The 26,424-nt window shown below is 48.3% G+C and overlaps 1 protein-coding gene across 2 annotated transcripts; it reads left to right on the forward strand.

Annotated features, from left to right (window-relative positions):
• Nucleotides 1-2,471: 2,471 nt before the first annotated feature.
• Nucleotides 2,472-26,424, forward strand: CEP41 (centrosomal protein 41). 2 transcript variants are annotated; one of them, XM_075925239.2, is made up of 11 exons: nucleotides 2,472-2,558; nucleotides 5,176-5,239; nucleotides 9,198-9,245; nucleotides 14,873-14,934; nucleotides 16,298-16,367; nucleotides 17,160-17,304; nucleotides 19,207-19,364; nucleotides 19,778-19,845; nucleotides 21,249-21,363; nucleotides 24,013-24,228; nucleotides 26,218-26,424. In XM_075925239.2, the coding sequence occupies exons 1-11, from the start codon at nucleotides 2,526-2,528 to the stop codon at nucleotides 26,361-26,363; spliced, it is 1,125 nt and encodes a 374-aa protein (XP_075781354.1). In that variant the 5' UTR covers nucleotides 2,472-2,525; the 3' UTR covers nucleotides 26,364-26,424. The 2 variants fall into 2 exon arrangements, with proteins under 2 accessions (XP_075781354.1, XP_014427621.3); XM_014572135.4 differs by lacking the exon at nucleotides 2,472-2,558 and adding an exon at nucleotides 4,501-4,551.

Here is a 26,424-nt window from a genome sequence, read left to right on the forward strand (position 1 = left end):
GACACAAAGTTGGGAGCTATTGCCAATTCAGAAAAGGATCGGGATATCATTCAGGAAGATCTGGATGATCTTGTAAATTGGAGTGATAGCAATAGGATGAAATTTAATAGTGAGAAGTGTAAGGTTATGCATTTAGGGATTAATAACAAGAATTTTAGTTATAAGCTGGGGACCCATCAGTTGGAAGTAACAGAGGAGGAGAAGGACCTCGGAGTCCTGGTTGATTATAGGATGACTATGAGCCGCCATTGTGACATGGCCGTGAAAAAGGCTAAAAGGATCTTGGGATGTATTAGGCGAGGTATTTCCAGTAGGGATAAGGAGGTGTTAGTGCCATTATACAAGGCATTGGTGAGACCCCATTTGGAATACTGTGTGCAGTTCTGGTCTCCCATGTTTAAGAAGGATGAATTCAAACTGGAACAGGTACAAAGAAGGGCCACTAGGGTGATCCGAGGAATGGAAAACCTGTCTTATAAGGGGAGACTCAAGGAGCTTGGCTTGTTTACTTTAACCAAAAAAAGGCTGAGGGGGGACATGATTGCACTTTTTAAATATATTAGAGGGATAAATACCAGGGAGGGAGAGGAATTATTTAAGTTTAATACCAATGTGGACACAAGAACAAATGGATATAAGCTGGCTAGTAGGAAGTTTAGACTTGAGATTAGACGAAGGTTTCTAACCATTAGAGGAGTGAGGTTCTGGAACGGCCTTCCAAGGGAAGTAGTGGGGGCAAAAGATCTATCTGGTTTCAAGATTAAACTAGATGGGTTTATGAAGGGGATGGTTTGATGAGATAACATGATCTTGGTAACTAATTGACCATTAATTATCAGTGGGAAATAGGTCAATGGAGGGATGATAGGAGTTACTATAGAGAACTTTCTGGGTGTCTGGCTGATGAGTCTTGCCCACATGCTCAGGGTTTAGCTGATCGCCATATTTGGGGTCGGGAAGGAATTTTCCTCCAGGGTAGATTGGCAGAGGCCCTGGAGGTTTTTCGCTTTCCTCTGTAGCATGGGGTACAGATCACAGCTGGAGGATTCTCTGCATCTTGGAGTCTTCAAAGTATTTGAGGGCTTCAATATCTGAGATATAGGTGAGAGGATTATTCTAGGGGTGGGTGAGATTTTGTGGCCTGCACTGTGCAGGGGGTCAGACTAGATTATCATAATGGTCCCTTCTGACCTTAAAGTCTATATGAGGTTTGCAATGGGTGGAGCAGGGCAGACTCCAGTATTAATGGGGGAGGCGGATGTGCAATGGGGGGAATGTCAGAGAACAGCCCCAGGGAGATGCATTTGCAATGGGGGGGGGGGGGTGTTGCAATGGGGGGAATGTCAGAGAACAGCCCCAGGGAGATGCATTTGCAATGGGGGGAGGCGGGTTAGGGTTAGGGTATGGGGGAATGTCAGAGAACAGCCCCAGGGAGATGCACTTGCAATGGGGGGTTTGCAATGCGGGGAGGCAGGTCTGCAATGGGGGGAATGTTAGGTATCAGCCCCAGGGAGATGCATTTGCAATGGGGGGAGGCAGGTCTGCAATGGGGGGAATGTCAGAGAACAGCCCCACGGAGATGCATTTGCAATGGGGGGGAGGCGGGTCTGCAATGGGTGGAATGTCAGAGAACAGCCCCAGGGACATGCATTTGCAATGGTGGGAGGTGGGTCTGCAATGGGGGGAATGTCAGAGAACAGCCCCACGGAGATGCATTTGCAATGTGGGGGAGGCGGGTCTGCAATGGGTGGAATGTCAGAGAACAGCCCCAGGGACATGCATTTGCAATGGGGAGAGGTGGGTCTGCAATGGGGGGAATGTCAGAGAACAGCCCCAGGGACATGCATTTGCAATGGGGGGTATGTTAGGTAACAGCTCCACGGAGATGCATTTGCAATGGGGGGGAGGCGGGTCTGCAATGGGTGGAATGTCAGAGAACAGCCCCAGGAACATGCATTTGCAATGGGGGGAGGTGGGTCTGCAATGGGGGGAATGTCAGAGAACAGCCCCACGGAGATGCATTTGCAATGGGGGGAGGCGGGTATGCAATGGGGGGAATGTCAGAGAACAGCCCCACGGAGATGCATTTGCAATGGGGGGAGGCAGGTCTGCAATGGGGGGAATGTCAGAGAACAGCCCCAGGGACATGCATTTGCAATGGTGGGAGCAGCCCCTACAGGGCAGGCGGGTTTGCAGCGGGGGAGGTTGCAATCCGGCAGGAGCCAGCCGCTGGCGGAGGGGGCGGGGTTCCTCGGGCGCCTCGGCTGCGGCGCGAGACGCCCGCCCGCCCTGGCGCGCGCCAGCCCTGCGGGACAATGCGGCCGGCGGTGGCGTCCCGCGTTGCCGGGTTACCATTGATCGCGGTCCGCGCGTGCCGGGCCCCGCCTCCCGCTGCCCGGAGCAAGGGGACGCGTGATTGGCTCGGGGCCCGGCGGCCGACCAATGGGCGGGCGGCTTGCTGCCGGGGCTCGCTCTAGACGGAGGGGGCGGGGCTGGTGTCACCGCTCAGCTGCCAGTTTGAAAAAATGTCGGGAAGGAGGCGGATCGGGGACCCGGAGGTGAGAGCGGGGGGGGCTGGACCGTTGGGGCGAGTGGGGGGAGGGGAGGATGGGGGGGCTGGACCGTTGGGGCGAGTGGGGGGAGGGGAGGATGGGGGGTGAGGTTGGACCGTTGGGGCGAGTGGGGGGAGGGGAGGATGGGGGTGGGGCTGGACCGTTGGGGCGAGTGGGGGGAGGGGAGGGTGGGGCTGGACCGTTGGGGCGAGTGGGGGGAGGGCAGGATGGGGGTGGGGCTGGACCGTTGGGGCGAGTGGGGGGAGGGCAGGATGGGGGGTGGGGCTGGACCGTTGGGGCGAGTGGGGGGAGGGGAGGATGGGGGTGGGGCTGGACCGTTGGGGCGAGTGGGGGGAGGGGAGGATGGGGGTGGGGCTGGACCGTTGGGGCGAGTGGGGGGAGGGCAGGATGGGGGTGGGGCTGGACCGTTGGGGCGAGTGGGGGGAGGGCAGGATGGGGGGTGGGGCTGGACCGTTGGGGCGAGTGGGGGGAGGGCAGGATGGAGGGTCGGGCTGGACCGTTGGGGCGAGTGGGGGGAGGGCAGGATGGGGGGTGGGGCTGGACCGTTGGGGCGAGTGGGGGGAGGGGCAGGATGGAGGGTCGGGCTGGACCGTTGGGGCGAGTGGGGGGAGGGGAGGATGGGGGGAGGGGCTGGACCGTTGGGGCGAGTGGGGGGAGGGGAGGATGGGGGGAGGGGCTGGACCGTTGGGGCGAGTGGGGGGAGGGGAGGATGGGGGTGGGGCTGGACCGTTGGGGCGAGTGGGGGGAGGGGAGGATGGGGGGTGAGGTTGGACCGTTGGGGCAAGTGGGGGGAGGGCAGGATGGGGGTGGGGCTGGACCGTTGGGGCGAGTGGGGGGAGGGCAGGATGGGGGGTGGGGCTGGACCGTTGGGGCGAGTGGGGGGAGGGCAGGATGGGGGGTGGGGCTGGACCGTTGGGGCGAGTGGGGGGAGGGCAGGATGGCGGGGTGGGGCTGGACCGTTGGGGCGAGTGGGGGGAGGGCAGGATGGCGGGGTGGGGCTGGACCGTTGGGGCGAGTGGGGGGAGGGCAGGATGGGGGTGGGGCTGGACCATTGGGGCGAGTGGGGGGAGGGGAGGATGGGGGGTGGGGCTGGACCATTGGGGCGAGTGGGGGGAGGGCAGGATTGTAGGGGGATGAAGGAAGTGGAGCCGGACAATCCTGCAGGGAGTGAGTGAGAAATGAAGCCCATGGCGGGGTGGGGGGGTGTCTCCTTTGAGGGGCACTGGATGATGCTGGGTGGGTGAGAAATTAATCTGATGCCGGAGGAGGGAACAATCCCTCAAATCTCGGCACTGGGCCTGGGTTTTATACTGGATGATCCTGGAGGGGGTGAGAAATGCAGCCCATGGGAGGGGCAGCTGTCAAGGGGGTGGTGCTGGAGGAGGGACTATAGAGGTGCCAGCAGGCTCAGGTAGGAATCCCAGGGGTCCCTAGAGAAGGCGGTAGAGGTTTCTGGGAAGAGGGAGATTAAAATTGCCAGCCTAAGGATTGGGGGTGGGGTAGAAGTTGGAGGGAGAGTCCCCTAAGAACCCTGTGCCATCTCTCTGCAGGAGTGAGGGGGAGAAATTCAGCTTTGAGATTTTGAAATTATATGGAGGGGAAGGATCCTGAAATAGAAGTTGAGACCAGGACCTCAGGGCCAGATTAAGAAAGGGGTTTAGGGACTGCAGCCAAGGGCCTTGGGCTAAGGGGGCCCCAGAAAAAAGCTCTCAAGCTGCAAAAAAGGCTACATTTTTTGGGATCTCTCCTTAGCTCGGGGCCCTGGGTTGCAGCCGCTGTATGTTACCCAACCCTGCTTGGCTGGGGGGTAGGCAGCTCTATGTGCTACTGTCCCCACAGTGGGATGGAGCTGCATCACCACGAATGCCAGGGGAAGCTCTGTCTCTGCGCTGCCCTCGCCTGCAGGCTCCATCCTCACCGCAGCTCCTATTGGCCAGGAATCATGACCAACGGGAGCTGCAGGGAGTGTTGCTTACAGGTGAGCACAGGTTATTGTGGGCTGTGCTGAACCACCTGCTTTCCTCCCTCCCCAAAGGGAAGCTGCACTAGGTAAACTCCAACCTCCTGTCCCACTCCTGAGACCCCTCCTGCACCAGATCCCTCACCCCACCCCATCTTCCTGTCCTGATCCAAATCCCTTGGCTGTAGCCTGGAACCCTTCCTGCACCTCAAACACCTCCTCCCCAACCCCACCCCAGAGCATGCACCCCCAGTCAGAGCCCTCACTCCCTCCTGCACCCACCTTCCTGCCACAACCTGCAGCTTTCTCCTGCATTCAGAATCCCTCATTTTTGGCCCTACCCCGGAGTGTAGGTCCCCAGAAGACTTAATCTGGCCCTGCGGGGGCCTTGGACTGTTTCTCAATTAAATAAATCTGCCTGCTGATTGAGGTACAGAGGCCATTTAAAACAAGTCCTGCTTTTCTCTGTTATTGCTATCTGTACAGGAGATGTCGGCCCTATACCTGTCTCTTTTCTATAGATATTTAGGCCTCTACTAGAGAGATTCATTGAAGAGTCTCATTATGGGACTGCGGCACCTGCATTCAATGCATGGCTACATAATGATCTGTCTTTTTTTTTTCTCTCTTCCCCCTAAACAGTGTTTGACCAAAAGAATTCCACAGAATCCTAAATATCAACACATAAAATCTCGCCTTGACACAGGTAAGTGGAAACAACATTTTGTGTAAGAATCAGTTAATCAGATGTCAAACTGTATCAGAGTGTAAACAACAAGGAGTCCGGTGGCAACTTAAAGACTTAAAATTTTATTAAAAATAAATGTTGTTATAATAAAATTGTTAGTCTCTAAAGTGTCACCGGACTCCCTGTTTTTTGTACCAGAGTGCATTACGTTATTCTACCTGCCTGTGTTCAGCCAGTTATTTAAAATGTGCACCGAAGTAACTTCAAATCTGTGGTCATAATTGGCGCGCCTCAACTGTCTGATGTCAGACCTCTGATGTAACAATGCTGATTAAAATTCATGAGCCTGACTTTTCTAGTGTATTCCTTTTGTTTAGCAGCTATTTTATGTGTGATTTGAAAATAAAACTAGTGCTTTAAAGGCACCTGTTACATTTCCCCTTTCTATTTCCCTATCCTTTTCCTTATTAACACAGAATTATTTGTGTGTTTCATGTGACTTGTCTAATGAGTTTTTTACAATGTCTTAAATAATGAGACAAAATACAGGACTATGTAGCACTTTAAAGACTAACAAGAGGCTTCTCTTGTAAATCATGCTACCAGCTAATAGGTGCCTGTTAAATTTTTTCCCTGATTATACAACCTAAACTTTTGCTGCATCAGGCCACGTTTATACTAGTGAGTAGATTGACACTGGCTGTCAATCTTCTGGTGTTCAATTTAGCGGGTCTAGTAAAGACCCACTAAATCAAATGCGGAGGACGCCCGGTACTCCTTACTTCACAAAGAGTAAGGGAAGTCGACAGGAGCCTTTGCACGTTCCTGCTGTGAAGTTGGCTCAAAAGATTGACTCCAGCTATGCATTTAACGTAGCTGGAGTTGTGTATCTTAACTTGAACTTTCAGGTAAGTATACATGTGGCCTCATTTTCATTCCACTACAACTAGTTATGCCCCATTGGACCATCCTAAGTTATTTTCTTGCCTTGTTTTTTTGTTACCCTCTTCTCTATCTTAGCAGTCATTTAATAGCCAGGCTCTGCCTGTTGTGTGATGGTTCTTTAAAATTCATAATGCAAATGTACATATGAATAGGCTTTATTTTGGGGAAGTTCTGTGTATGGAATGTGTTAGAACAGCAGGTCAGAACACAGTGGTATCTTCTTAAGTAAATGTACAGCTGTGGTTGGGGGCGTGCATGGGATGAGTTACCATGTGACTGACTATAGAAGTGTTGGTCCTATGTAATCTTTAGCTATTTACATCCTCAAACTGCTGCCCAAACATTGATCATCATGGCTCTCCCAGGGTGGTAGGTGCACAAATATTCCCATTTTATGTTTTTTGGGGAAACCAAGGCACAGAGCAGTTAGGTCACAGTGAATTGGAAGCGGAGCTGGGACTAAAACCTAGATCTCCTGAGTCCTGTGTTCTAGCTTTTCATTTTCCCCTTCATAAGAACATAAAAATGGCAGTGCTGGATCAGACCAATAATCCATCTAGCCCAATATCCTGCTTTCCGACAGTGGCAAATACCAGATGCTTCAAAGGGAATTAACAGAACAGAGCAGTCATGAGCTGATCCATCCAGTCCCAGCATCTGGCATTCAGAAGTTTAGGGACACTCAGAACAGGAGATTGCATCCCTAATCAATTTGGCTAATAGACATTTAAGGAACTGTCTATCTCCTCTGGATTCTCAAGAATCTAACCTTGGTCCTCTTATTTTATCCCATTATGAATGTTATTGGATGTTGTTTCTATGGCAGATGCTCCCAAATGCACCTCCCTAAAATGGGTATAAAATACTTGAAATGATTAAAGCCTCTGTTTATCAGGGGCTGGAAATGGATGACAGGGGAGAGATCACTTGATGATTCCCTGTTCTGTTCACTCCCTCTGGGGCATCTGATATTGCCCGCTGTTGGAAGACAGGACACTGGGCTAGATGGACCTTTGGTCTGACCCAATATAGCTGATCTTATGTTCATACAGTGTAAGAAACAAACAGAAGGCAGGTAAAGAATTAACCGAATGCTGGGTTAAGGGGATGGGTTTTCAGTTTCTTCACATTTTCCTGGGTTAAAAGGAACCAAATTTCACAGTCTCTTCTTGACCACGCACTAATCCCTGTTAAAAATGCACCAGAGACTGAACTGTTTGACTTAAGTACGAGCACTCTCTCAATCTACCTTTTTAGCCTATCTCAGACCTTATCTTAGGAGCCAATTTAAAAATCTAACCTCCTCATCCAATTCTTTTCCTTCATCTCTGTTATCTCAAATCCCCCATCGGAACCTCCAGGTACTATTAGAAGTCATCTCCTTTTTGAGTCTGTTCTCACCTAAGTCCCTATTTGTATCTTAATTGCTTGCTTAACAGGGCATTTGCAACAGTCACGTCCCAGAGGGGTCGCCGTGTTAATCTGTATCTTTAAAAACAACGAGTAGCCCCGTGGCACCTTAGAGACTAACAAATATATAAATAGTATCAGTAGTCTTCCTTTCACTCCACTGAGGGAATCTAAAATACAGCAGCCAAGATGCATTGCTTATTATGGAACCAGAACTATATTGCTTACCCGTCAGATGTTCCTTTTCCATCTCAGGATATGTCTATGCTAGAAATGCTAAGCACTGCGGTAGCACTGCCATATAGTTGGGAATTCTTCTGTCACTAGTAAATCTACCTCTCTGAGGGGCAATAGCAATGGAAGAATTTTTCCACTGGCCTAACAACTCCTACACCTCAGCTTTGGCTGGCTCAGTTAATGTTGCACATGGCACAACATTTTTCATAGGCCTGAGCAATATAGTTAAGCCAGCCTAACATTGTCGAGTAGACCCGCCCTCAGGTTTTGGCTGTGTCTACATTGCAGCTGCTACACAGCCCAGCTATAGCACTTGCTATGGCAACGGAAAGGGGTTGCTATTGCTGTAGTTAATCCACCCCCTCAACTAGGTCTCTCAGGGAGTGGGAACTTTTCACACTGCCTATGTTTTAAGTGGAGACTGGTCCTCTGGTGGATATGACCTGGTATGAACGGTGACTGTACTTCCACACACTTTAGACATTTATTATAAACTCTGTAGATCATGGTAGTGCTTAGCAGGCTTTGACTACTGAACAAAACCAACTAAGCTTCAGTCCCTCTGGGAGGTAGGAGTAAGTAGGATTGGGGGAAATTCTGATCCATTACACTGGTGTAAATCAAGAGTAACTCTGGAAGTCAAAAAGTTACTCTGCATCGTTGCCCCTTTATTATAGGAACCATGAAAGAAAAGGACAGAGCCAGGAATAGAACTCCAGAATGCTGACTCCCAGTCCCTTCCGCTAATCACATTGTAGAGGTCCAAAATAACATCCTTTTGGAGGATGGTTCTCCATTCTGCAAACCACACGTGTTTAATGGGTGGGGAAATTCTGGGTGGAGCCAGTAGCCTGCAAACAGGCCCTCAGCACTTTCAAGTATGCTGCTGGTTTGGGGTTTTTTTGTTTTGTTTTGCAGACTGTGGATGTCTTTGTATCACTTGACTGCAAATCCTGCTACTAAACTAAGTGGAATGCTCACTGGCTTACTACATAGCTTGTAAATCCTAACTACCCACTGATCCTCCTAAAGCCTTTCTCTCCCAAGTATTTACAGGCTTGGACCTCTTGAGCAGTGCCCATTGCATGGCTGCTTGCCTGAGGCTGTTCTCTCTGACCTGGCTGTTCAGCTAACCTCCGCTCCCCCCGCCCCCCATCATGAGCGATGGTTATTAAGAAGAGAAACTCCTTCCTTGTTGCTTTTGCCATTGCGGACTCATTATCATGGTAAAGGGGGAGCCTGGAGCAAGCATTGCTTCTCCCAGCATTGTCAGGCTGGTAGAATCCAGTCTTCTCCCCTTAGAAGTGCTATTAAGGCAAGCGTTCATGTGCTGAACACTCACTGTATAAAAAGAATCTGTTGCAACGTTTTTGTTCTCTTGTAGGAAACAGCCTGACCAAATACATTGAGAAATTGGAAGAGATCAAGAGAAGTGAGTAATGCATGGGGAGTGGGGGGGTAACTCTAAGGGGGGTTGTTGAAAGGAGTTTGAATTCTTGCGCCTTCAGTTTGGAAATAATCCGCTCAAGGGATTTGGGCATAGCTCCCAAGAACGAGGAGCAACAAGCGTGCAGAGGGTGTGGTGCAGAACTAATGAATCATAATCTCTTTGCGGTGTCTGTCCTGTTTCTGCAGTGAGCACTTGTAATTCCCCACTGTGACTGCCCACATCCTCGACAGTTATGCTTTTAAATCAGACACCAGTGGAGAGAGATCTTGGAGCTCCTCCAGAAACTGGGGAATGCCTGGTGCATATCATGTTACCGAGGAGAAACGAGGATGTATTCTGGGAGAGAGGGACCACATACAAAGACTTCTGATGATGGAGAAGATCAGTTCACGACCAGCTTGGGGATGCAGTCTCTTGACAGTTGCCTAAATTTAATCCTAAAGCCACCCTGGTCAGTCAGTCTTAAAAGGGCAGGTGTTATTTAAGCCCAAACTACTGCTTTTAGGCTATATGTTGGCTTACTCTTGCCTTCTGCAGAATCTTGGCAATTAAGTAATTCCTTCTCTGATCTTCTCCTCTTCCTTTTCTGAATTATCTATACACCACAGCCACTGGAACGTGAGCTCACACAGACTTAGAATCATAAAATCATAGGGTTGGAAGAGACCTCAGGAGGCCATCGAGTCCAACCCCCTGCCCAAAGCAGGACCAATTTCAGCTCAATCATCCCAGCCAGGGCTCTGTTAAGCCAGGACTTAAAAACCCCTAGGGATGGAGATTCCACCACCTCCCTAGGGAACCCAGACCAGTGCTTCCCCATCCTCCTAGGGAAATACTTGCAAAACAGCAAGTAGTCTTGCAGCAGGTTAGAGACTAACAAAAAAAATGTAGATGGTATCATGAGCTGTCATGGGCACATGAAAGCTCATGATACCATTTACATTTTTTTTTGTTAGTCTCTAAGGTGCTGCAGGACTACTCACTGTTTCATAAGGTGTTTTTTTCAGATAACAGACTAACACCACTGCCCCTCTGAAAATCCTAGGGAAATAGTTTTTCCTAATATCCAACATAGACCACCTCCACTGCAACTTAAGATCATTGCTCCTTGTTCTGCCATCGGTCACCACTCAAAACAGCCTCTCCATCCTCTTTGGAACCTTCCTTCAGGTAGTTGAAGGCTGCTCTCAAGTTCCCCCTCCCTCTTTTCTAGTGTACACTAAATAAGCCCAAATCCTTCAGCATTTCCTCATAGGTCATGTACTCCCGCCCCCGAATCACTTGGCCAAGTCTGCCAATGAGCTTCTTTCCAATAGAGGAAGCATTAGGGATGATAGACAAACTGTTCTGCAGGAGTGGTAGGACACACTTATGCTAAAAATAGTGAACCTAAGCCGATTGTAAATGGCATAACTAAAAGCGCTCCCTCTACTACCTATACTATCTTTAGAGTTAAATGGCTTTTGCTTCTACTTCAGCTTGTTGGCTGCTTAAACCTGAGGCCTTGTTTCTGATGTAGTTAGACTTTTAATGGGACACTTTTTTAATCCCTGTGTAATCCCACAGGAGTCAGTGGAGGTATGATGGGGTGGATTTGTCCCAGCATATTTAAACTCTTTAGATATTGAGGCTGATGAAAGTCTAACTTACCCCTTTCCATTTAGTGTCTTTCTATTGCATTTCACTCACTTTTGCTTGTGAAACTAAACTAGTCACTAGCACTGGTGTTAGTGCATGGGAAGGCAGAAAATTATTTAAATCCCTAGAACTCTGCTTTTATTGAGAGATGAAGAAAACATTCCAAAATGCTCCGGTGATTAGGATTTTGTATGCCTATTTTCAGGAGCTTTTCACTATTTTATGCTGTCCCTTCAACATCAGAGAGTTCAAATTACAAGAGAGATCACGTATCTGAAATAGAAAAGTGTTTGTGGCTGAGTTGGTAAAAAAATGTTCTTTTGCTTTATGCTCCCTCAGCTGTGTTTTTAGTTGTGAGTCTTGTGGTAAAGCAAAAAGGAAAAGTATCTTGTTTCATGATATCTGTAGTTGATCAATTGACTGAGATTTCAGAATGTAAAAAGCAGTGGCAGTGCAGTGGTTATCTGTCCCACAAATCTTGTGTTGCTGCCTTCAGTTTTAAACTCTGCTGTGAATCTAATTTCCTTTTGAGCTGAAGGCTTCTTGTTTAAATCCCAGTTCTAGAGCACAGTAGAGGTTTTCTCCTCACATTTGTGCTGAATGGGTACCTTGTGTTCCTGGGCAATTTAGAAACTATTTTTCCCCTTGATTTCTCATGGATAGATGACACCAGTTGGACAAACATTCGCTGCCTAGTACAGTCAATTCTCTGTCCCTTGTGTAACTTGAGAGAATAAGACTCAATATTGTAAACCAACTGGGGGATCAAAACTAATAAGAGAGCTGATTTTTAGTCCTTTGGAGCAGAGGGTTGAGAGAAGTTGCTGCAAGATCTCATCCATTCTTAAATACATATTGCTTCTCTCATTGCTGAAACCCAAGGAAACTGGGCTTTGTAAATCTTTAGTAGGACAGTTACAGTTGAATTCCAGATCCTTAATTCATAATGTCAGAAAATCCAAATGGATCTTCCAAGACAGAACCAGGTACGTGGTTTGATATTGCAATGAGAATCAGCATTTTCCTGAGCTTTCTTATGGTGCTCCAATTCAAATACAGATTCGGTAAAAGCGATAGCCCTCTGTGCTCACACAGGAATTCTAACTGCTGAGGGGTAGAACTAAGTCATAAAGGCTTGTGACCGCTGCTCTTTGTATAAATAAACCTAGTGTGAAGAAGGTTAAACACCATCGAGTAGTTGCAATGTTTCATTATTAGTCATTAGAATACAAAAGATAAGGATCCATTGGCTCGGATACGTAAGTCGTCAAAACCTTTTTCTTACACTATAATTGAACTTTGATATCTTTGCATCTTTCATCAAGACAACTGAATCTCAGGTGCCATCTCAGAGCCTTGCTTGGGGAGACAAATTACATTAACACTAGGGAGGGCTGAGATGTGTTGCATCAGGCAAGAGAAGTAGGCTGTTCAGAAGAACAATGTTTCCATTAGTTGTGAGTGATGTTGGATTTTGAGAGACTGGCTAATAATCAACATGCAGGAGGTGGCTTAATGGTCTAAGCATAAGGCTTGAAATGTCTAGTCCTGTTGGAACCACAGGTTACAATTTCACAAGAGTCATTCTTAATCTTTCATGCGTCTACGGGAGCTTATGTGCAGGATTTGACTTCTGTGCCGATCTTTCACAGAAGAACTGTAAAGCCAAGGTTTTGAAGACATGTTAATGGACACTATGGTCACCTTTGTAAGAGGGTGGGTTTTTTTGTTTTGTTTTGTTTTTCTGCTCCACGTTGGCACAGACCTGCATGGAGCAGTTAGCACCTTGTAATTATTCCCCATGTTCTCACAGATCCTGCGTAGGGCAGGATGCTGAAGCTGTGGACTCTGCCAGCTGTACGGGAATGGAAATGGCCAGCCAAATCCCTTTCCCGGAAGCAGGTGTTTTAAGCGAACAGTGGTGATAGAGAGTTTTAAACTGTGTATGTGAAAGCTCATGGGGTCTGTCATGTGACTGTCAGGCTGAAAGGTACCGGAGACCAAAGTTTTGCTTGGCAACAGAATGACTAGAGACACTGGCTATGCAAGGCTTCCCCCACTCCCATCTCCATATGTAACCCGGATATGTGGATTGTGCAGGGAGTTCAGTCTCCATTGCCAACTTAGTCTGTTAGCAAGAGAACTGACTATAAGTTAAATCTTGCTAGTCTGGCACCTTTGGGATCTAACTGGTGCCGAACCAGAGAATTTGCTGAACCTCAGAGGTCAGTACTGTCTAGCAGCACTACCAACACTTCCACTGCTTGCGGGGCTTTTAGAAGAGATTTAGGGGTAAATGAGAGCTAAATAACAGCACAGAACATGGAGAGCCAGGACTGGTAGCTATAAACAAACTTTATGGGACTGAGAAACTTGGCCACACCCATGATAAGTGGACATCTGGGTAATTAAAATCATGCCAGATCACAGATGTTGCCGAGCTAGAGAGGTTCAGCCTGTAGAACTAATTCTCTTGGTGTTTTTTGTTGTTGTTGTCGTCTGGTGGGATCTGGCTTGAGACCCAGCAAACTTCTTCACATAAATGGATTACTCAACCGATGGCTTACTTCTAAGTCCCTACCAGCCTGGATTTGATAAAGGGTCTGCCGTCCGTTATCAGTCCCCAACTGGTGTGAGCTTTCTGGGATCTGTTCTTAAAATTATTAACATTCTTCTGACGATCATTCCCCGACTGTGACGGGGAAGAAGTAAAGGGACGGAGGGATGATTGGCTCTGATGTGGTTTTCTTGCCAGACTACGAGCCACAGAGGGTGGCTGTGGGAAAGAAACATGAGTTCTGAGTGCAGAATCCTGTGTAACAATAGCAGATCCTAGAGATGGTACAGGCGTAGTAGGGTATCTGTCCAGTGCATCCCCCCTGCCACTGTAGGGTGGTTGTTCCTTACGGGAAAGTCTCCAGTGCTCTCTCCTGTCTTAATTTAAATACCCCAAGGAATGAGGCTTTGACAGCTTCACCTGGGAGAGTTTCACATCCTAACAGATTCACAGCAAGAAGTTTTTCCTGATACTCATCTTACATTTTCCTTTCTTACCTTCACCCCCCAGTTTCTCTTGTATCACACTAAAGAATTCCTCCTCTCCTTGGTGAGGACTCGTCTCAAAGATCTGTCCATCTGGTGTGGTGCCCCTTAGCCAGATGATCTATAGTTAGCTCTGTTAATCTTTCTTCGTAGCTCAGTCCCTCTGATTCCTTTTGTTGCGGTTTGACTGCCTCTCTAGTGCTTACGTATAGTGAGTCCAAGATCTTTGTGGGAACAACGGTTCCAGCCCTGAATGCGGTGTCCACATCAGAACCGTACAATGTTCACTTGCTTGTACTCTAGTGCCTTGTGAGAATCACACTTCTCTCATGTAGATGCTCATACAGATATAATCAACGGGCTCCTAGATTTGGCTTCTATTTAAAATTAAGTAGGAAGACTGGAAGCATTTTAACCATTCACTTGCAAATTATTACTTTCTTAAACTCAGACCTATTTGCAGTCAGAATACTTCTGATCTCTCTCTTGCGACAAACAATGCATGGGATAAAAATTCAGGTCATAGGGACCTTGTCTGGGACTTAAGAGGCTTTGCAGCAACAGTAGGTTTGAAGCAAAATAGCTGGGGAGATTAGCACACGAAAGTTAAGGGAGCTTGGGGGGGAGAAGTCTGACTGGGGTAGTGTCCTATCTATCCGAAGAGTGCTGAATTTAAGAACTTTTGCTGCTCTGGGGTAGTGGAAATAACTCAACCAAGCCTCCCTCGGGAAGTGTGTATTAGGACAGTATCTGTCCTAGGTGTAAATTCTTTTGGGACTGTCAAATTTATTCTGACTCCCATCAGTTACAGCAGCCTGTCACCCAGAAATTCTAGTCTTTGCAGGTTAGATGCTCTGATAATGGTTCTTACTAATCATCACAGTTTAGACGCTGTGGGAAAATTCTCACACTCTTTCTTTTCCTTAAAGATTACAGATACAAAAAAGATGAGCTCTTCAAGAGGCTGAAAGTGACTACTTTTGCCCAGCTGGTACGTACAACTCTTCCAGCTGGCTTCTGAAAATTGCCTGTTTGTGATGCGGGTCTTGTTATCATCCCCCTTTATTGTGGTGTGTTTGCTGCACATGAAGCTTTTTCTGGCTAACAGACTGTTGCCATTCTCTCCCCTCCCCCCCTGTACACACTTGGTTTTTTATATGAAGTAAATCACTTTTAGGCCATAATTTTGAGCACCCTTTGCTGCCACTGAAGTCCGTGGAAACAGAGTTGTCAGTGCTTGGATGTTTTAAGGTGGGGATTCCGAATTAGTGAACGCTTCAAATACGCTCAGTTCTAACCATCTGTAAAATGAAGTTGTAATAATAAGGCAGCCTTAGGAAGGTGCTTAGAGATTAGGGATGTAAGCGAGTACTCACTCCCCCTCCCCCCGCCCCTGCTCCCTCTGTATCAGGGGCAGGAGTTGGTGTTGTGGGGAGCCAGCTTAAAAGCCAGTTCTCCTCAGTACCATCTCTGTAGTGTAGGGAAGGCAGAGCAGCAGCTGTCCTGGCTCGTGCCAGTCCTAAATTAATGGAGATTGCCTATCTCCTAGAACTGGAAGGGACCTTGAAAGGTCATCAAGTCCAGTCCCCTGCCTTCATAGCAGGCCCAAGTACCATCCCTGACAAATATTTGCCCCAAATTCCTAAATGGCCTTTGCAAGGATTGAACTCACAACCCTGGGTTTAGTAGGCCAATGCTCAAACCACTGAGCTATCCCTCCTGGCTTGGGCCACCCCCAGGAGCTAACCCCACAATGGCTCTTACTACATTTATATTTAAAATGCAGAGCCTCAGCAGCAGTAGCGATGCCCCTTCCCCCATATCGACTAATCGAGGTGGTTGATGGAAATTCCATGGACTACTCAATTAGCCAGTTAACCATTACTTAACATCCCTATTAGAGATTCCCTAATAAAGGGGGCTGTATAAAATATCATTTGAATATGATTAAATCGTGATTTTTAAACAAACAGTCACTGCAGGCAGTGTTCAGTTGAATAATAATTCTTAACAGTGGGAAGGTCATTATGTGAAGGGGTTTTTGTGTGTTACTTTGTAGAAAAAATACAACATACCAAATAAAGCAAAATATTAAAAAGTGAAACAAAGCGTAATTAGAAAATACAGAAGGCCAAGAGCATGGGAGGTCTGCGCTGGGCCAAGGTAACTAGTTAAAACCTGAAAGGGAAGCGACTCCTTCCTCTCTCCTTCCTAAAGTAGAATGTAACTTTGCTTTTAGTAGAGGTCCTGTCCTGGAAACCTTATATAAGGTTCATTCCATCGTCTTCAGCAGGTTGAGGGAGAGTTGGGTTCCAGCAAGACTCTTGTTCCAGGTTTATTATTGTTTCCTACAGGTCATCCAGGTTGCTTCTCTCTCTGATGAAACATTAGAAGTGTCAGCGGAAGAGATCCAAAAGCTGGAAGGTAATGATCGTTACGAAGGGCACTTGGGTTGGGCTACTTCCCAGGGTTTGACCATGAGCCGTGTCCTCTGAGTCCGGAGCTTAGCATCTTAGAAAACATCCTGCTAGTAAACTCACTTGACAGCTTGCTGAATATTGTCTGATTGGAGAGAAAACCGGTTCAGTTTGTAGCCCAGAGCTGTTTCACCTTGGACTATGAGCTTATTAAGCTCAGCAGGTTTGGATCTGGTCCATTAACGGATCTGAGCCATTAATGATCCCGTGGCCTCTTTTACAAAGATTAAAGGGCTGGCCCTATTTTTCTAATCCTAATTCTCTGAATGTGTTTGGTTGATATGCCCAGTAGTTTCTATTGAGTGTCAAAAAGGCAAATAGGATCCTAGGAATTATTAAGAAAGGGATAGAAAATAAGACAGTTTTATACAGGGGCAGTAAGATATTCTATGATATGCTCACTGCACTGTTCTGAGATGTCTGGCTCCTGGGTTTGGTTTGGCTCATTCCCTAGAGGAAGTATTAATTATAAAACTCCAGATCTGTGTTCAGTTGCCCAGAATTCTGCCATGTTGAGAAATGGGGTTTGATCCAGACCCATCTATTGCCTCGATTCGGCTTTGTGTTTCTTAATGACACTCTCGGCTCTTTGGAGAGAGCGCAGCGTCTTCTACGTCCGATTAATAACACGCACGGACTCCTGCAGAACACACACTTCTAAGAATGGAGTTTGATCTTTGCATTTACAAATAAGTGAGTGATCCATCCACAAGCAACTCATGCTTCCATTATCTTGTAGATGGCGATGCTGCTGTTTTAGAGACTGATGCTGAACTCACCGTTGGGACTAATGGGAAAGGAAGCCCTACTGAAAAACCACCCAGTCCGGTCCTATTCATAAACAACACGGGGGCCGGGGAATCGTATCGGTCTACTCTGCAGAGGTACCTGAGAGCAATGCACACAGGACAGCTTTCCTTCCCCACCTGCTATATTTCTCCAGTTCTCCCCTCCCCTCCAACTGTAGTGTACTATACCTGTCCCTTCCAGAGGTCTCTATGCTACGTTTCCCGTTCAGTCTTTCATGCACCTGTCATCAATTAACAGTTAATCTCAAGGAGATCTCAGGTGACGCAGACCCCATCTTTTGCCAGGAGTGTTTGTTTGCAAATAATTCATTGTTGCCCTTTTGGTCACCACAAAATGTCCCCAAGTTTGGAGTTAGAAACCCAAGTGCCACAGGGTTGGGGTTGGAATAGGAGGCAGAGCTTTTCTGCTTGGAAACCTGGCCTGGCTGGTTGTAACTGGAATGATTACGGTCTAATGGACAGCTGTCCAGGGACCGACCTGACAGGAGAGCATGTGACTCCGTCAAAATCCTCCCATTCACAAATGTGCATCCCAACCTGCCACCACCAAATGGAAACGAACGTGTCCTTGTTGATGGCTGAATGGAGGGGCCAATGATCGGACCGTGGAAACAGCTCTCTGCTTTGCTCGACATGGTCCCTTCCAGGGACATCAAAGGTGCATTAAAAAGAAGTAGGTGGAATTTGGTGCCACCACTACCCACACGGCTGTACCTCTCTGGGTTAATGGAGGATTTGATTTTCAGGATTGTCAGGCTGGTACCTTGTGTACTTTGATAACCAGAGCATCTCCAGTAGGTTGCCTGGATAGTCCCATGGACAGTCCAGGGGTGTGATCACCACACAGGGCAATAATTTTTGATTGGGGGAAGGAGCTACTCAAAGATTTTTTTTAGTAAATGGTCAAGGGCCGTACTTTTCTATGAAGAGGGTGCAGAAGGGAGCTCGGGGTAGGGAATTAGGGTGCAATAGAGGGTGTGGGGTCTGAGAAGGTGTTTGGATGAAGGAGGGGGTTGTGCCCTGGGGCAGGAGACTGAGGTGCAGAGTCAGGGAGGTGATATGGGTGCAGAAGAGGCTTCTGACCTCGAGGAGCGGTGCAGGAAGGGGTGCAGGATCTGGAAGGGAGTTGTGACCCGGGGGTGAGGGTGCAGAGGGTTTAGGTGGTGACCTGGGGCAGGAGATTAGGGGCAGCAGGGGGTGCTGGGTTGGGGAGAGGATATGGGTGCAGGAGAGGATTCTGGCCTGGGGGAGACCGGAAGAGGTGGTGCAGAGTCTGGGAAGGAATTGTGGCCTGGGGTACGGGAGGGAATGGGATACCAGAGGCAGGCTCTAGCCGGGAGGCGTTAGGCAGCACCCGGCCAGCAGCTCAGCAGGTGCCTGTCTCAGGGTCTCAGTGGAATTGGCTGGATCCAAAGGCTTGGCAGGCCGAATCCAACCCATAGACTGTATCTTTCCCATCCCCTGATATCGATCGCCACACTTGAGCATCTCGTCTCCAGCTTAGTGATGGCATGCACAATCTGTGCAGTGTGCAGCTGGGACGGACTGTGAACAAACTACCGAGGTCTCCATTTTTGGTACCCTATAGATGTACTAGAACTTTCAACCGTTCTTCCCTCGGCACAATCGTTCCGAAACCCTTCTGTGACAGGAACCTTCTTGTGTTTTAGCGGTACTGAGTACTCCCAAACCCGACTCTGGGCCTGCGGGAACGCAGCCCCTATGAAAATAAATCTTGTAGCACTTTAAGAAGAAATGTTAAGGAAAAATCCAAAGATCCAATCTCTAGCTGGTTTATTTGACTTAATGCATTTGGAAGAAAAGTGGCGATATTCTTTTCAGTCATCTTAGGTGGTCATGTTGGGCTTTGAATGGCTCAGGAAGCAACTGAAAAACACCCTGGTCTTTAGTACAGAGGAGCCGAAGTGCTCACAGAAGGAGAGTGTGCGTCAGACTCTGCTCTCTTTCCTTTTGCAGTGTGATCAGCGGCGTAGGGGAGCTAGACATAGACAAAAGCCTGCGGAAGAAACCCGATGCTAATGAAAACGTGAAAGACCAGCCCTATCCGGACTGCCCGTTCCTGCTGCTTGACGTACGAGATCGAGATGCCTATGACCAGTGTCATATCGTCGGAGGTAAGGGAGGCGGCCACCACAGGATTTCCTGAGCCTTGGTCCGTGTCAGCTGTCTGTCTGATTCATTCAGCACTTCTTGCCCTCCAAAGGATGCAGCAGAAGCAACGTTCTTTCGCTCTGGAGTCTGGAAATTCCCATGCAGAGCCCTGCCTGGTCAGCTGGGGCTGGGAGCATACAAGGGAGAGCAAAGAGCGGCTGTCAGCTGATTGATACACAGCCTGTGTTCCCTGACAGCGGAGCCCTGTCCTTTCGCCGGGGAGGTCGGTCTGTGGAGTGTTGAGAGCCGAGATCAGGGTGTGGTAACTGTGCCTTGAAATCTGCCTTCTGTGCTCTGACAGGTCCCCGCCAGGTCACTGAATTGGGATGTTTGGTAGCAGTTCATTCCCTAACCCATGCCTCTCTTGTCTCCGCAGCTTATTCCTACCCCATCGCCACGCTGTCCAGAACCATGAACCCTTATACAAATAGCATTCTGGAATATGTATCCTTTTGAACACATGCTGCTCTAGAGAGCCAAGGACTTGGCAGAGAAACTCTGTGCCTTCTGCCCGGAGTGAGCAGAGCCAGCTGCTTCTCCCATGAAGTCCATGGCAGTTTGTGACGTCAGCAGATCATGAGGGGGTCCTCCTGGGTAGACAGGGATCACCGGATGTCAGAACTGTGTGGAACTGCTGTCAGAGAGGGGTGCTCCGCACTTGTCGTTTGCAAAGCCATTGGCTACAGTGAGTCTCTGCGCTTCTCAGGATTAGACCCTTTTGTGCTGGTGTGTGGACGAAGGCTTTTATGCGACACCCAAGGGTGAGGTACCATACTCTTGGGCTGAGGCGTTAAACAAAGAGCATAAAAGCGGCCATATTGGGTCAGACAAAAGGTCCATCTAGCCCAGTGTCCTGTCTGCCAACAGTGGCCAATGCCAGGTGCACCCTGAGTGAATGAATAGAACAGGGAATCATCCAGTGACTAACACCTGTTGCCCATTGGCTTCCCCTCTGCAGGGCTTAGCCTTCCTCTGGAAAGTTTAGGGTTTGGTGGGCCACCTCCCCGTCTATTGACTTCCACGCCCCTGAGGGGGAAGGGATGGCTGTGTAGAATCACTCCTTCCTGTCAGCACCTGTGTTTCTACACAACCAGCGGAAGAATGGTGGCCCTGGTCATACCGGCAAGGACCTTGAGGGTTTTTGTCTTCTTCTGCAGCATGGGGTGTGGGCCACTGCAGAGGCCTTGGAGCACCTCAGTCCCTCCTATATGCTGCCGATGACACGCAATGGTTTAGTCTCTGGAAGGCTGTAGTACTTGAGGGTAACTCTAGTTGTTGGTCTGGGTGTGACGGGCTGGATGGTGGCGGTGGCCTGTGATATACAGGAGGTCCGACTGAGTGATCCGATGGTCCTTTCTGGACTTAACATTGGTGGGCTTGTTGACCCACACAGTGCTACCGTGTGTCAATGCCAACAGGGGGGGCGGTAATCCAGCTCCACAAGGGACAGCGGCTGGGCTTCTGTTGACCTTGCGCTGTCTACACTGGCTGTTGAGTTGACTTTACACCCCTCAGCAACGTAGCTTTGTAGTGTAGACTAGGCCTGCGACCCTAGGATTCCTCACAGGGCTTGAGCCCCGGAATATGAGAGAGGTTTTTACCTATCCTGACTGTCTAGGAGTCCCAGTCACTTGCAAAACTGGACTTAACGGGGGTGGGGGAAGCAGTCGAGCTTAATAAATAGACAGCAAGTCGGGTCCTCAAACCTAACTCTTGGCTGCCTTCTAGTCGTGTCTGCTTGTCCCGATCCCTTATGTAGCGGGAAGAAGACGCCATCAGCCATCGAATTCAGGTTAAAAGTTGAATTTAAAAAAAAATGGTGGCTCTTTAACATCCCTGCCCATCAGAAAAACGCTTCTGGGAAGATTATCATCCTGTATGATGAGGACGAGCGGCTAGCTGGCCAGGCCGCCACGACCATGTGCGAGAGAGGCTTTGAGAACTTATTCATGTTATCCGGAGGTGAGGAGCTTTCCTTTGGTGTCATGACTGTGGGGGACTCGGCTTCAAGTGAGAGTTGGGGGAGAGACTTGCATGGGAGACAGGGACAGAGCTAAACACACCACTCTGCGTGTTACCATCCTGGGCAACAGAGCCCTAGCCGTTCCAGGAGGGTAGCCCATCGTTTAGCTTCACCTTGGCCAGTATCTTCGAGATTTTAAAGAATGCTCCCACCACTCAACGTTCTTAACACTGGGACATCAGCCCTGCTCACAGCGGGTCAAGAGAACCCAGGATTTCTTTTTTTAAAGCCAATATCTGATTTATACCAAATGCTCCTCCCGTGTTCTTGCTCTTGCCATGGCTAGCACCACTGGTGCTAAAGTCTGAATGGGGGAAATCTTCGCTAACTTTGGTGTCGTTGGGGGGAGATCAAATGTGATCATGCAACTTGTTTTCACTTGCCCGAAATAGGTAGCTCTTTAACTCAAGCCACCAGCGGTGAAAGGTTGGTGTCAAATCCACCCCACTTCCTGATTTCCATGACTTACACTTTCCACACTATGTAAATAGCTTCCACCTGGGACACATAGCCTCTGTGTGCTCTAAGCAAGTCTAAAGAGCCCATCATGTTGGGACCTGGGAATCCTGGCGGAAGTTGGCTCTTGTAGCTCTATTAACATCCCCTATGTGTGTATGATAAGGTGGTGGAGAAATATAAGAGTGGCCACTCTAGGGGTACATCTAGACTATGTCCTTTTTTGAAAGGAGATATGCAAATTCAATGCCGAATTTGCATATCTTCTTCTAATCGATTTTTCAAAAGCGTTTTTTGCCAAAAGTGAAAGCTGTTTAGACGAGTTTTTTTCCCCCCAAAAGAAGCTCCCTTTTTCAAAAGAACACTTCTTCCTTAAAAAATGAGGTGTACAGGGTTCTTTTGGAAAAAACCTTGTCTAATCTACTTTCACTTTTGAAAAAAACACTTTTGAAAAAGTGATTGGAAGATATGAAATTAGCACCAAATTTGCATATCTCCTTTCGAAAGAAGAACTTAGTCTAGATGTACCTTGGGTCAGACCAAAGGTCCATCCAGCCCAGTGTCCTGTCTTCTGACAGTGGCCAATTCCAGGTGCCCCAGAGGGAGTGAACAGAACAGGGAATCATCCAGTGATCCCTCCCCTGTCACCCACTCCCAGCCTCTGACAAACAGAGGCTAGGGACCCCATTCCTACCCATCCTGACTAAGAAGTATTGATGGACCTATTCTCCATGAGTTTATCTAGTTCTTTTTTGAAACCTGTTAAAGTCCCGGTTTTCACAACATCCTCTAGCAAGGAGTTCCACAGGTTGACTATGCGCCACGTGAAGAAATACTTCCTTTTGTTTGTTTTAAACCTGCTATCTATTAATTTCATTTGGTGACCCCTAGTAAGAACTAGGGAACAAGTAAATACTTTTCCTTATTCACTTTCTACATACCTGTTATGATTTTATAGACCTCTATCATATCCCCCGTTTGTCTCCTCTTTTCAAAGATGAAAAGTCCCAGTCTATTTAATCTCTCTTCATATGGGACCCGTTCCAAATCTCTCTTTTTTGTTGTTGTTGCTGTTGCCCTTTTTTGAACTTTTTCCAATGCCAAAAAACCTTTTTTTTTTTTTTTTTTTTTTTAAAGTTGAGGCGACTACATCTGCACGCAGTATTCAAGATGTGGGTGTATCATGGTTTTTTTTATAGAGACAATAAGATATTTTCTGACTTATTCTTTATCCTTTTTTAATGATTTCTAACATTTTCCTTTTTTGACCTAATACTGCACATTGAGTGGATATTCTCAGAGAACTATTCACAATGACTCCAAGATCTCTTTCTTGAGTGGTTACAGCTAAATTAGTCCCCATCATATTGTATGTATAGTTGGGATTATTTTTTCTAATGTGCATTACTTTTCATTTATCAACATTAAGTTTCATTGCCATTTCGTTGCCCTATCACCTAGTTTTGTGAGATCCATTTGAAGCTCTTCAGTCTGCTTTGGTCTTAACTATCTACAGTTTGGTATCATCTGCAAACTTTGCCACCTCACTGTTGACCCCTTTCTCCAGATAATTTATAAATATGTTGAATAGGATTGGTCCCCGTATGGACCATTGGAGGACACCACTAGTTATCGCTCTCCATACTGAAAATTTACCATTTATTCCTACCCTTTGTTTCCTGTCTTTTAACCAGTTCTCAATCCATGAGATGACCTTCCCTTTTAGGGGAATACTTAGACTTTTATTTTCCTTTTTACACTTTGCTCTATATATTTCTATTTCCTAAGTCTGCTGCAATCTCCCAGGCCCTTTTGAGAGCCTGGATCTACCAGCTGCTTTCATGAGACGTGCTGCTTCCAAGAGCAAAGTCTAGGAGCTAATCCTGCAAGGTGCTGAACCTCTACAACTTCCACAGCAACCTATAGCAGTCGAGGGAGCTCTCGGAATCTGGTGTCAGTGCCCCAGAAGTTAAGAAGAGGGATCTCTGTATCGGCGTCTCCTGAAACCTCAGCCCATAGTCCTAAGGCAGTACTATCAGTAGCTCTTCTCCTATCACTTCTGATCAAAAGATGAAAATTCACTTAAGACTAACCAGTCCTCTAACTAACCGTATGTTCTGTATTGTTTCTAGGCCTGAAAGTCCTTGCCCAGAAGATCCCTGAAGGACTAGTCACTGGCTCATTCCCAATGTCTTGCCAGTTGGCAACTTACCCTGGATCGGCAAGGAAAAGAGCAACCCCCCGAGGGACACCCACACGTGCTGAGAATAAATGGAGATTTACTGCAGAAGATCTACAAAAGATAGAATACTACCTGGAAGAGGAACAGATCCCCTCAGATACTGCCAGTAAGACCCCATGGCAAACAGTGGGACTGCTCCTGTAGTCCTTGTGCCTGCAAAACTCCTGTAGGCTTCCCCGGAGCTGGCTACAGCTCCATTTTTATAACTAGATCTCTGGGAAAAGGAAGTGCTTTTTTCACACTGACCAGAGTACACAGGCTAGAACCTAGGCCCTCGTGTATCATGCTGACCCCCTTTTCTTGTGTGAATTTATAGAGCACCAGAACTCCCAGTGAAGACAATGGAGGCTTTGTCTAAGTGAGGACTTTAGGATAATCCAGGGACCAGTGGACTGGCAGCCCTGTGCCATACATCATAGTACAGATTGAACCTCTCTAGTCCAGAACTCCCTGGTCTGGAAACTTCCGTCGTCCAGAATGAGTTTAGTTCGCCGGATGGCCACTTTTCATGGGTGTGGCCAAGTTTCCTGCAGGCCCATAAAATTTGTTCACAGCCGCCAGTCCTGGCTCTCGGTGTTCTGTGCTGTTTAGCTCCGATTAACCCTAAATGTTCTCTAACAGCCCAGTACGCAGTGAAAGTGTCGGTCATGCTGCTAGGCAACATTGACCTCCCATGGTCCAGAAAATTCTCTGTTTTCAAACCGGTCAGGTCCTGAAGGTTCCAGAATAGAGAGGTTCAATCTGTTTTTGTGACCAGGGCTGTCCTTACCCATAAGCAGAATGTGCAGCTGCATAGGGCTCCTGAAAATTTGGGGCACCGCTAGGGGTTAATTCCACCCACCTGCCTCTTTCTATCCCTGTTCTGTGGCTCTGCTTCCTCCAGAGAGGATCTAATTAACGCAAAAGGGAGAAAGCCGGCTGGAGCTAGTAGCAGCACATCCAACCTGTGAAAGAGCCATTCAAATGGGAATGAAGCCTTGTAACAGGCATGTGCCAACCCCCGGTCCATCCTGCTAGTTTCTGAATGTCCCGTGTTAGTCGACAAGATCTGAATTGAACATTTTCTTTACAGCTATTTCATGAGTGTCTGGCTAAAGATGATAAACTCACGTGTCTCAAAAGTCCGTCAGCCCCTCCCCCCAGTTGTCATTGGGTGCAGGAGCTCCCATTAGTAGTACTGCCCCATAAATCCGTTTGTAGCTACCTGGGAACCCTTATGACGACTTTCAGGCTTTTCCAGTTCATTGGGCCTTTCACTAGAACCCTTCTATCTCCAGCCTCTTGCTGCACTAGTGTAAGGTGTGTGTCGCTGTAGGTCAGTGATGGGCATTGCTGTCTGCACTCCGCAGGGAGCATCCCCAGCCCGCTGAATGTCAGAGGATTAACCCTTCCAACGGTATCCGAAGTGTAGTACTGAGGGGACACAGCGAAGGCCTTAGCAGCCCCCGAATGATGTGAGCGGGATTGGCTGGGAAGGTGATGAGCCAGGCACAGGCTGCGTGGGTGGGAGCAAGCATGGCCAAGCCCGCCGAGCCACCTCGCACCTTCTGAGCAAAATATTTCCCGTCCCGTCTCCTTCCCGAGTGCCGGCAGGTGGCCTTAACTCTGGCTTTGGCTGTGGTGCTGCTGTGACCGGTTCAGCTCTCACCACACTAGGCTTGCACACTCCACACAGCCTGCCTCTCCGGGGATGGCTACACTGCAGTTAGAAGCCAGCAGCTAGCCTGTGCGACCCTCCAACGTCTCAGGGCCCTTGAGCCCCGGCTCCAGCCAAACTGGGATATCTATGCTGCAGCTAAACAGCCTGGCGAGCCTGAGGCCGCTGGCATGGCCAGCCGCGGGTGTCTGACTGCAGTGTAGACACACCCTCTGGGCCCAGCATGCACCTGGCTCATTGAGGGAACATGAAGGGATGTTAGGTACCTGGGCTGGGTCTACCTGTCTGGACACAGTGAAAAACAACAGGGCAGGATTGCATCTGCACCCCGGCCTCTCACGTCAGCCCCGCCCCTGCCATCAGCCAAGGGAGACACCCCCTCCGGGCCGAGTGTCTGTTCAGCACAAAGTGACTTGGCTTCCTGTCGTCCTTCCACAGGCCGTCTCAGCCGGGCTTCCTCGGGCCGTGACTCTAAGGTGATGGCTGTAAGGAGCAGCCAGAACCTCCCTACCGCCAGCCCGGCTGGCTCCCTCGCCGCCCGCTCCTTCAGCAGCAGCAGCCTCCAGAACAAGCCATGGAAGTAAAGACGCTGTCTCTGTGGGTGGAATAAATGAACGTCCCAGTTCTGGGACCCCCTGATCCGTA

This window comes from Pelodiscus sinensis, chromosome 1, assembly GCF_052426305.1.
Source record: "Pelodiscus sinensis isolate ZL-2025 chromosome 1, ASM5242630v1, whole genome shotgun sequence".
In the NCBI taxonomy this organism is placed as follows: domain Eukaryota; kingdom Metazoa; phylum Chordata; order Testudines; family Trionychidae; genus Pelodiscus; species Pelodiscus sinensis.